This window comes from Pristiophorus japonicus, chromosome 15 (assembly GCF_044704955.1).
Source record: "Pristiophorus japonicus isolate sPriJap1 chromosome 15, sPriJap1.hap1, whole genome shotgun sequence".
Taxonomy (NCBI): Eukaryota; Metazoa; Chordata; class Chondrichthyes; family Pristiophoridae; genus Pristiophorus; species Pristiophorus japonicus.
In genome coordinates this window covers 179,299,140-179,311,380 of record NC_091991.1, presented here as the reverse complement: position 1 = coordinate 179,311,380, position 12,241 = coordinate 179,299,140, and the positions used below count along the sequence as shown (strand labels likewise).

General features: G+C 45.8%; 1 protein-coding gene across 1 annotated transcript in view; it reads right to left on the bottom strand.

Annotated features, from left to right (window-relative positions):
• Positions 1–12,241, bottom strand: part of LOC139280538 (sodium/myo-inositol cotransporter 2-like) — a 154,450-nt gene that overhangs the window by 46,530 nt on the left and 95,679 nt on the right. Inside the window, exon 12 of the mRNA XM_070900023.1 lies at positions 4,615–4,830. Coding sequence (XP_070756124.1) covers positions 4,615–4,830 — 216 coding nt within the window. The remainder of the gene's footprint in view (positions 1–4,614; positions 4,831–12,241) is intronic.

Genomic DNA, 12,241 nt, shown 5'->3' with positions numbered 1-12,241 from the left:
AGTAACACCTCCCTGCCCCTGTATTCAAATCCCCTCGCTATGAAGGCCAACATGCCATTTGCTTTCTTAACCGCCTGCTGTACCTGCATGCCAACCTTCAATGACTGATGTACCATGACACCCAGGTCTCGTTGCACCTTCCTTTTTCCTAATCTGTCACCATTCAGATAATAGTCTGTCTCTCTGTTTTTACCACCAAAGTGGATAACCTCACATTTATCCACATTATACTTCATCTGCCATGCATTTGCCCACTCACCTAACCTATCCAAGTCACTCTGCAGCCTAATAGCATCCTCCTCGCAGCTCACACTGCCACCCAACTTAGTGTCATCCGCAAATTTGGAGATACTGCATTTAATCCCCTCGTCTAAATCATTAATGTACAGTGTAAACAGCTGGGGCCCCAGCACAGAACCTTGCGGCACCCCACTAGTCACTGCCTGCCATTCTGAAAAGTACCCATTTACTCCTACTCTTTGCTTCCTGTCTGACAACCAGTTCTCAATCCACATCAGCACACTACCCCCAATCCCATGTGCTTTAACTTTGCACATTAATCTCTTGTGTGGGACCTTGTCGAAAGCCTTCTGATAGTCTAAATATACCACATCAACTGGTTTCCTTTGTCCACTTTACTGGAAACATCCTCAAAAAATTCCAGAAGATTTGTCAAGCATGATTTCCCTTTCACAAATCCATGCTGACTTGGACCTATCATGTCACCATTTTCCAGATGCACTGGTATGACATCCTTAATAATTGATTCCATCATTTTACCCACTACTGAGGTCAGGCTGACCGGTCTATAATTCCCTGTTTTCTCTCTCCCTCCTTTTTTAAAAAGTGGGGTTACATTGGCTACCCTCCACTCCATAGGAACTGATCCAGAGTCAATGGAATGTTGGAAAATGACTTTCAATGCATCCGCTATTTCCAAGGCCACCTCCTTAAGTACTCTGGGATGCAGTCCATCAGGCCCTGGGGATTTATCGGCCTTCAATCCCATCAATTTCCCCAACACAATTTCCCGACTAATAAAGATTTCCCTCAGTTCCCCCTCCTTACTAGACCCTCTGACCCCTTTTATATCCGGAAGGTTGTTTGTATCCTCCTTCGTGAATACTGAACCAAAGTACTTGTTCAATTGGTCTGCCATTTCTTTGTTCCCCGTTATGACTTCCCCTGATTCTGACTGCAGAAATAGGAGCAGGAGTCGGCCATACGGCCCCTCGAGCCTGCTCCGCCATTTAATACGATCATGGCTGATCCGATCATGGACTCAGCTCCACTTCCCTGCCCGCTCCCCATAACCCCTTATTCCCTTAACGGTTGAGAAACTGTCTATCTCTGTCTTAAATTTATTCAATGTCCCAGCATCCACAGCTCTCTGAGGCAGTGAATTCCACAGATCCACAACCCTCAGAGAAGAAAATCCTCCTCATCTCAGTTTTAAATGGGCGGCCCCTTATTCTAAGATTATGCCCCCTAGTTCTAGTCTCCCCCATCAGTGGAAACATCCTCTCTGCATCCACTTTGTCAAGCTCCCTCAATCTTATACGTTTCGATAAGATCACCTCTTATTCTTCTGAATTCCAATGAGTAGAGGCCCAAACTACTTAACCTTTCCTCATAAGTCAACCCCCTCATCTCCGGAATCAACCTAGTGAACCTTCTCTGAACAGCCTCCAATGAAAGTATATCCTTTTGTAAATATGGAAACCAAAACTGCATGCAGTATTCCAGATGTGGCCTCACCAATACCCTGTATAACTGTGGAAAGACTTCCCTGCTTTTATACTCTATCCCCTTTGCAATAGAAGCCAAGATTCCATTAGCCTTCCTGATCACTTGCTGTACCTGCATACTATCCTTTTGTGTTTCATGCACAAGTACCCCCAAGTCCGGCTGTATTGCAGCACTTTGCAATCTTTCTCCATTTAAATAATAACTTGCTCTTTAATTTTTCCTGCCAAAGTGCATGACCTCAAACTTTCTAACATTATACTCCATCTGCCAAATTTTTGCCCACTCACTGAGCCTGTCTATGTCCTTTTGCAGATTGTGTGTGTCCCCCTCACACATTGCTTTTCCTTCCATCTTTGTATCGTCAGCAAACTTGACACTGAGTCCCTTCTTCCAAGTCATTTATATAGATTGTAAATAGTTTGGGTCCCAGCACTGATCTCTGCGGCACCCCACTAGTTACTGATTGCCAACCAGAGAATGAACCATTTATCCCAATTCTCTGTTTTCTGTTAGTTAGCCAAACCTCTATCCATGCCAATATATTACCCCCAACCCCGTGAACTTTTATCTTGTGCAGTAACCTTTTATGTGGCACCTTGTCAAATGCCTTCTGGAAGTCCAAATATACCACATCCACTGGTTCCCCTTTATCCACCCTGTTCATTACATCCTTAAAGAATTCCAGCAAATTTGTCAAACATGACTTCCCCTTCATAAATCCATGCTGACTCTGCCTGACCAAATTTTGCTTTTCCAAATGTCCTGCTACTGCTTCTTTAATAATGGACTTCAACATTTTCCCAACCACAGATGTTAGGCTAACTGGTCTATAGTTTCCTGCTTTTTGTCTGCCTCCTTTTTTAAATAGTGGCGTTACATTTGCAGTTTTCCAATCTGCTGGGACCTTCCCAGGATCCAGGGAATTTTGGTAAATTACAATCAATGCATCCACAATCCCTGCTGCTACTTCTCTTAAGGCCCTAGGATGCAAGCCATCAGGTCCAGGGGATTTATCTGCCTTTAGTTCCAATTTCTTACTGAGTACCACCTCCTTAGTGATTGTGATTGTGTTAAATTCCTTCCCCACCTATAGCCCCTTGGCTATCCACTGTCGGAATATTGTTAGTGTCCTCTACCGTAAAGACTGATACAAAATATTTGTTCAGAGTTTCTGCCATCTCCATGTTCCCCATTACTAATTCCCCGGTCTCATCCTCTACGGGACCAACATTTACTTTAGCCACTCTTTTCTTTTTTATATACCGATAGAAACTCTTGCTATCTGTTTTTATATTTCGTGCTAGTTTACTTTCATAGTCTATCTTCCCTTTCGTAATCATTTTTTTAGTCATTCTTTGCTGGCTTTTAAAAGCTTCCCAATCTTCCTTCCTCCTACTAGTTTTTGGCCACTTTGTATGCCCTTGTTTTTAATTGGATACCGTCCTTTATTTCTTTAGTTAGCCACGGATGGCTATCTTTTCTCTTACACCCTTTCCTCCTCACTGGAATATATTTTTCTTGAGAGTTGTGAAATATCTCCTTAAATGTACACCACTGTTCATTAACCGTCCTGCACTTTAATCTATTTTCCCAGTCCACTTTAGCCAACCCTGCCCTCATACCTTCATAGTCTCCTTTATTTAAGCTTAGTACACTGGTTAGAGATCCAACTTTTTCACCCTCCATCCGAATTTGAAATTTAATCATGCTATGATCACTCATTCCAAGCGGATCCTTGACTCGGAGATTGTTTATTAATCCTGTCTCATTACACAGGACCAGATTTAAGATAGCCTGCCCCATGGTTGGTTCCGTTACATACTGCTCAAGGAACCCATGCCTTATGCACTCTTATGAACTCTTCCTCAAGGCTACCTGACCAATTTGATTTGTCCAATCAATATGGAGGTTAAAATCACCCATGATTATTGCTGTTCCCTTTTTACAAGCCCCCACTATTTCCTGGTTTATATCCGACCAACAGAGTTGCTTCTGTTAGGGGGCCTAAAGACTACGCACACCAGTGACTTTTTACCCCTTTATTCCTTATCTCCACCCAAACTGTTTTAACATCCTGATCATTTGAGCCAATATCGTTTCTCATTATTGCAGTGATTCCATCCTTTATCAATAGAGCTAACAGGTACTGAAGTTGCATGTTCAGCCATGAACTCATTGAATGGTGGTGCAGGCTCGAAGGGCCAAATGGCCTACTCCTGCTCCTATTTTCTATGTTTCTATGTTTCTACCCCACCTCCTTTTCCTTTCTGTTTGTCCTTCCGGATTGTCAAATACCCCTGAATATTTAATTCCCAGTCCTGGTCACCTTGTAATCACGTCTCTCTAGTGGCGATCAGATCATACCCATTTGTCTCTATTTGTGCCGTCAACTCATCTATTTTGTTACGAATGCAATGTGCATTTAGACAAAGTGCCTTTAAATTTGTTTTTTTTAACCCTTTTTTCCTGTTTGTTTCCTCTCGCCTTCAAACTCACTTTATTTTTGCTTTCTAATTCCAACTTTACTCCCCTCCCTACTGAATCTATTCTCAGGTTCCCATCCCCCTGCCAAGCTAGTTTTAACCCTCCCAGCAGACCCCCCCAGTGAGGATATTGGGCCCGGCTCCGTTGAGGTGCAACCCGTCCGGCTTGTACAGGTCCCACCTCCCCCAGAAACGGTCCCAATGCCTCAGAAAACTAAAGCCCTCCCACCTGCACCATCTCTCCAGCCACGCATTCATCTGCTTTATCCTCCTATTTCTGTACTCACTAGCTCGTGGCACTATCCTTAAAAAGTATTTTATGAAGTAACTTGAACCATTAGAGTTAGAAAGCAGCTCAGCAACTCCTCATTCAATCACTTACCTGTGCAGGTGTTGGAGGTTTAGTGAGGAGACTGATGATTACCACGATAATCAGCGTAATTGTAGCAAGGATGAGAGCAAAGTGCAGGAAATGAACTTTGCTGACGATCGCTGGCCGCGTGTCAGTTTTGCCACATATTGGTGAGACATAGATAAAATCCAAAAGCATTCGAATAATGCCAATCAAAATCCCCGCAACAAGGCCCCAGAAAGCAGCCTGTGCACACAAACAGAGAGTCATATGTTAGTACCTTTGTTCAGTAAACGTTTACTGAAATATTCACATGTAAACTATTACAGGATGTTTAAAATGACCAGGAACTCGGGGAACTGAGCGCAACCAGGTTGAGCTCTGGGGCTGTCTGTAGATGCTAATGCTCAGACATTGAACAGTTGCCCAGTATGGCTGCGACAGAGAGCTGTTCCTTTGTGCTTCATGATTAATACTAGTGGTTTCTTTGAGACGCTACATTAGTACCATTTCCTAATTGGGAGTGCAAGCAGACAGCCTCGTCAGACACTCTTCCTCATGATGATGGCCACAAGGGCGAAAGTGAGAGCATCCAGCAGTGACTCTCTCCCTCTAGGCATCTCTCCACCCTTGTAGGGAGATTCTGGGCTTTCATTCTGGCAGGGCTAATATAGGAACCTCCGTGGATAATAACACTAAGAATGAAGTGGTGTACTGTTATTCATAGGCACCATCCCACCTTAATGGGAGAATTGTTAAATTGACTTTGAAATCATTTTTTCAATCAATGTTCTCCGCTGCTGAAGGCGCTGATCAACTTGATGTAAAGATTCCACACACACTAACCATCATTCAATGCATCATCCAAATTACCATTTTTCATGTTGAAGTCTAAAGAGGAAGTGTCAGCTGTTTGACTATGGAAGGCTTCACAGGTAAGGCCAATCTATTGTCATCTGACATGAATAAATGTTGTTTCAAGCAGGGATAACTAGATATAGAGATTAGGAGCACAACCCTGACTGATTTACCCTTCCCCAAGGCGTACTGAGGCCAACTATAACAACGTAACTATTGCCCTTGCTCATCATCATTGCTTGTTACTCCAAAATTGCAGCCAGGATCTGGTGTCATTTATCTTGAATGTTCCTTAGGAGTGCATGGTGTTGACAGGGGCTACTGTGTTCAAGTATGTTCCTAAATTATCCACATTTACATCTGGAGTAATTTATCAACTGCCATTTGGTCATATTGTCACCAGTCTTTTCCATCCCGGCTCTCGATCAATTTAGGGTACATCAGTGTTTACGTTCAAGGTCAGTGTTTGGAAGGAGCTGTTCTGAAGATATGTTTGTTGTGTATGGAGAAAGAATCAGACTGAACACTGTGAGCTCAAAGTAAAGTGTGACCTTAGTCTTTTATTGCAGGTCTCCAGAGTGCCTCTCCAACCTGTGAAGCCTTCTTAAATACCTGTGCTCCCAAGGGATTATGGGGTCCCTTGGGACTCCGAGAATGAGCCCTCTGGTGGCTGTGCAGAGTAAATACAAGTCCACATATATAGCAACATTCCCCCCCAAAGTCAATAGTGTAACTATTTACAATGTGAGTCGATCTGGGACCCTTCTTGCCCTGGTTGATCATCTCGGTGTGAAAGCTGGTGTTGAATCATTTGTTGGGCCCTCGCTGGGCTGCTGGGCAGCTGGCCTTGCTGGGCTGCCTGGTGTGTTGGGCCCTGCAGGGCTGCTGTGGATGATGGATTCTGCTTCATGGTCAACCGTGATGCCGGTTGCCACTGGTGTTTATGTTGGGGGATCAAAAAAGGTAGGGTCCAAGGTGGGTTGCTCAGGATAGTCCGTGAATCTGAGTTTGTTTTGGTCCAAGTGTTTCCAGTGAATGAGTCCATTTGAAAGTTTGACCCGAAACACCCTGCTCCCCTCTTTGGCCACAACAGTGCCGGGAAGCCACTTGGGACCTTGTCCATAATTTAATACAAACACAGGATATTGACTTCAATCTCACGTGACACATTTGCTCCATCATGGTATGTACTTTGTTGAAGCCGCCTGCTCTCTACCTGTTCATGTAGATCAGGGTGAACTAACGAGAGCCTTGTCTTAAGTGCTCTTTTCATGAGCAGTTCAGCAGGTGAGATCCCAGTGAGTGAGTGGGGTCTCGTGCGGTAGCTAAGCAGGACTTGGGATAGGCGAGTCTGCAGTGAGCCTTCAGTTACCCTCTTCAAGCCTTGCTTGATGGTTTGCAATGCTCTCTCTGCCTGACCATTGGATGCTGGTTTAAACGGGGCAGATGTGACATGTTTGATCCCGTTACAGGTCGTGAATTCTTTGAACTCACCACTGGTAAAACATAGCCTGTTGTTGCTCACCAGCACATCGGGTAAGCCGTGAATGGCAAACATAGCCCGCAGGCTTTCAGTAGTGGCAGCGGACGTGCTAGCTGGCATTATCTCACATTCAATCCACTTGGAGTATGCGTCTACAACCACAAGGAACATTTTACCCAAGAACGGGCCTGCATAGTCGACGTGTGCCCTGGAGCACGGTTTGGAGGGCCAAGACCATAAACTTAGCGGTGCCTCCCTGGGTACGTTACTTAACTGCGAGCATGTATTACATCTGTGAACGCAGGACTCTAAGTCTGCATCGATAGGATCTGGCTATTGCTTTCATCATTACGATGCCTGGGTGGGTACTGTGGAGGTCTTTGATGAAGGTGTCTCTGCCCTTCTTGGGGACCACTACTCCATTGGCCCACAGAAGGCAGTCTGCCTGTATAGACATTTCATCTTTGCGCCGCTGGAACGGCTTTATCTCTTCCTGCATTTCCACTGGGACACTGGACCAGCTCATGTGAAGCACACAGCTTTTGACTAGAGATAATAAGGGGTCCTGGCTTGTCCAGGTTTTGATTGCTGGGCAGTGGTGGGTGAGTGCTCACTCTCAAATGCTTCCATAACCATGGCTAGATCTGCGCCATTTCCACCCCCGTGGTGGACAATGGCAGCCTACTGAGAGCATCGGCGCAGTTTTCTGTGCCTGGCCTATGGCGGATGGCGTAGTTGTATGCGAACAACATGAGCGCCCATCTCTGGATGCGGGCCGATGCTTTGGTATTTATCCCTTTACTCTAGGAAAACAGGGATATGGTCAGTTTCCAATTCGAATTTTAGTCCAAACAGATATTGATCCATTTTCTTTACCCCATAGACACACGCTAACGCTTCTTTTTCAATCATGCTGTAGGCTCTCTCGGCCTTAGACAGACTCCTGAATGCATAAGCAACCGGTTGCAGTTTCCCGAAATCATTGGCTTGTTGCAATACACACCCGACGCCATATGATGACGCATCACATGCTAGTACCAAACGCTTACATGGATCATACAGCACAAGCAATTTGTTTGAGCATAACAACTTTCTCGCTTTTACAAAGGCATTTTCTTGGCTTTTGCCCCAAACCCATTCACCCTCTTTTCGTAGTAAGACATGCAGTGGTTCTAGCAGGGTGCTGAGACCCGGTAAGAAGTTGCCAAAGTAGTTCAGGAGTCCCAGAAACGACCGCAGCTCCGTCACGTTCTGAGGCCTCGGTGCGTTCTCGATTGCCTCCGTCTTCGAGTCGGTGGGCCTGATGCCGTCCGCCGCAATCCTCCTTCCCAAGAACTTCACTTCAGGCGCCAGGAAAACGCACTTCGAACGTTTTTACTTGAGCCCCACGCGGTTGAGTTGACTAAGAACCTCCTCCAGGTTCTGCAGATGCTCGACTGTGTTCCGACCTGTGACCCGACTGTGACCAAGATGTCTTCCTAGAAGACCACAGTGTGCGGGACCGACTTCAGTAAGCTTTCCATGTTTCTCTGGAATATCGCTGCCGCTGATCAGATTCCAAACGGGCATCTGTTATAAACAAAGAGACCTTTGTGCGTGTTGATGCATGTGAGGGCCTTCGATGATTCCTCCAGTTCCTGCGTGATGTAGGCTGAAGTCAGATCCAGCTTTGTGAACGTCTTTCCTCCCGCCAGTGTTGCAAAGAGGTTGTCGGCCTTTGGTAGTGGGTATTAGTCCTGCAGGGAGAAACGATTGATAGTTACTTTGTAATTGCCACAGATTCTGATGGTGCCGTCTCTCTTGAGGATTGGGACAATAGGACTGGCCCACTCGCTGAAATCGATCGGTGAAATGATGTCCTCTCTTTGCAGCCGGTCTAGCTCGATCTCTCCCCTTTCTCTTATCATGTACAGTACTGCTCTCGCCTTGTGATGGATGGGTCACAGCCCCCGGAATTAGGTGGATCTGCACTTTTGCTCCTTGGAATTTCCCGATGCCTGGTTTGAACAGTGAAGGAAATTTGTTTAAACCCTGGGCACACGAAGTGTCGTCAGCGGGCGATAGCGCTCGGACGTTGTTCCAGTTCCAGTGTATCTTTCCCAGCCAGCTCCTGCTGAGCAGCGTGGGACCATCACCCGGTACCACCCAGAGTGGTAGCTTGTGCACCGCTCCATCGTAGGAGACCTTTACGGTAGCACTGCCGATTACAGGTATCAGTTCTTTCGTGTAAGTTCTTAGTTTTATGCGAATTGAAGTTAAGACTGGCCTTGAAGCCTTGTTGCACCACAACCTTTTGAAAGTCTTTTTGCCCATGATGGACTGGCTCGCGCCCGTGTCCAGCTCCATTGACACCAGGAGTCCATTTAGTTCAACATTCAGCATTATCAGGGGATAATTCGTGGTGAATGTGTGTACCCCATGTACCTCTGCCTCCTCGATCTGAGGCTCTGGTTCGTTGTGATCCTCTTCTGCAACATGGTGGTTTGCAGGTTTTACAGGCTTAGCTGCTCGTCTGCACACTCATAGAAACATAGAAACATAGAAAATAGGTGCAGAAGTAGGCCATTCGGCCCTTCTAGCCTGCACCGCCATTCAATGAGTTAATGGCTGAACATGCAACTTCAGTACCCCATTCCTGCTTTCTCGCCATATCCCTTGATCCCCCTAGTAGTAAGGACTTCACCTAACTCCTTTTTGAATATATTTAGTGAATTGGCCTCAACAAGTTTCTGTGGCAGAGAATTCCACAGGTTCACCACTCTCTGGGTGAAGAAGTTTCTCCTCATCTCGGTCCTAAATGGCTTACCCCTTCTCCTTAGACTGTGACCCCTGGTTCTGGACTTCCCCAACATTGGGAACATTCTTTCTGCATCTAACCTCTCTAAACCCATCAGAATTTTAAACATTTCTATGAGGTCCCTTCTCATTCTTCTGAACTCCAGTGAATACAAGCCCAGTTGATCCAGTCTTTCTTGATAGGTCAGTCCCGCCATCCCGGGAATCAGTCTGGTGAACCTTCGCTGCACTCCCTCAATAGCAAGAATGTCCTTCCTCAGGTTAGGAGACCAAAACTGTACACAATACTCCAGGTGTGGCCTCACCTGTACAACTGTAGCAACACCTCCCTGCCCCTGTACTCAAATCCCCTCGCTATGAAGGCCAACATGCCATTTGCTTTCTTAACCGCCTGCTGTACCTGCATGCAAACCTTCAATGACTGATGTACCATGACACCCAGGTCTCGTTGCACCTCCCCTTTTCCTAATCTGTCACCATTCAGATAATAGTCTGTCTCTCTGTTTTTACCACCAAAGTGGATAACCTCACATTTATCCACATTATACTTCATCTGCCATGCATTTGCCCACTCACCTAACCTATCCAAGTCACTCTGCAGCCTCAAAGCATCCTCCTCGCAGCTCACACTGCCACCTAACTTAGTGTCATCCGCAAATTTGGAGATACTACATTTAATCCCCTCGTCTAAATCATTAATGTACAGTGTAAACAGCTGGGGCCCCAGCACAGAACCTTGCGGTACCCCACTAGTCACTGCCTGCCATTCTGAAAAGTACCCATTTACTCCTACTCTTTGCTTCCTGTCTGACAACCAGTTCTCAATCAATGTCAGCACACTACCTCCAATCCCATGTGCTTTAACTTTGCACATTAATCTCTTGTGTGGGACCTTGTCGAAAGCCTTCTGAAAGTCCAGATATACCACATCAACTGCTTGGAGGTGTCCCATTGTTCCACAGCCCTTGCAAATTATCCTTTGAATCGGCATGAATGGAAATGATGATCACCCCCACAGCGCCAACAAGGTGTTAATGGCCTTGAATTCATCACCCTTGATGGTGGACTCTGAGATATCTGCGGACATACAACTGCAGGTATGTGTGACCTGCCCTGTACGTTACAATTAGAAAACAACATCACAGTACTTGTAGCAGCACTTATGTGCTGAGAGATTTGCTTCATATTGTCACTGGTGGCTATGAATGTCTGGGCTATCGCTATGGTCTTACTCAAGGTTGGGGTCTCTACAGTCAAAAGTTTGCGAAGTATGATTTCATGGCCAATGCCAAGTACGAAAAAGTCTCTGAGCATGTGCTCCAAATGTCCTTCCAATTTGCAATGTCATGCAATGTGTCTTAGCTCGGCTACATAACTTGCTACTTCCTGGCCTTCAGACCTTTTGTAGGTGTAGAACCGGTACCTCGCCATCAGAACGCTTTTCTTTGGGTTCGAATGCTCTCGGACCAGTGTGCACAAATTGTCGTACAATTTCTCCGTGGGTTTCGCTGGAGTGAGCAGATTCTTCATGAGGCCATACATTGGTGCCCCACAGACGGTGAGGAGGATCGCCCTTCATTTGGCAGCGTTCTCTTCCCCATCTAGCTCGTTGGCCACGAAGTATTGGTCGAGTCGCTCCACAAAAGTTTCCCAATCATCTCCCTCTAAAGATTTCTCCAGGATGCCCACTGTTCTCTGCATCTTTGGGTTCGCTATCTGTATCTCGTCGCCAGTTGTGTATGGAGAAAGAGTCAGACTGAACACTGTGAGCTCAAAGTAAAGTGTGACCGTAGTCTTTTATTGCAGGTCTCCAGAGTGTCTCTCCAACCTGTGAAGCCTCCTTAAATACTTTTTCTCCCAAGGGATTATGGGGTCCCTTGGGACTCCGGGAAATGAGCCCTCTGGTGGCTGTGCAGAGTAAATACAAGTCCACATATATAACAATGTTCTCCAAGATCATCAGCATTTCCCACATTTTGTAAGTTCGTAGTCTTCCGCGGTGGTATTTTTAGGGTTGAGGATTTTCAGAGGCAAAGCTCTTTCTGAACTTCTGTCCCTTTGGTGTATTGTGTCCATTCAGCGGGTGTCTAGGATAATACCTATACGTCTATTTTCATCTCCATCTTACTGAAAGCATGCAGCTTTACTGATGATGGTGCAATCACCACAAAGCAGTATAGACTACTGTCAGATTCAGTTTCAGTTGGTCACTGTGATCGTACAGGATTGTTGTGAGCTCAGTATCCATGTTGTGTGCATGGCTCAAGTGTGACTGCTGGTACTACATAACTGAGTAACACAGGGCAAGGCTGGTTACTCAGTGTTTTGGGTCAATTCCCCATTTTGTGTTGGCCAGTTTCTAGAGTACAGGTATACAGTTCCTGGAGTTCAGTATTCTTATGTTCAGAATAACTCCACAAGACTGTATACTGTAAGCTCAAACTGTTGTGACCTTGGTCTCTTTAATGTAACACCAGAGTCAGGTAGCAGCATGGTAGACTGCCTTTTATACCTGCTTGC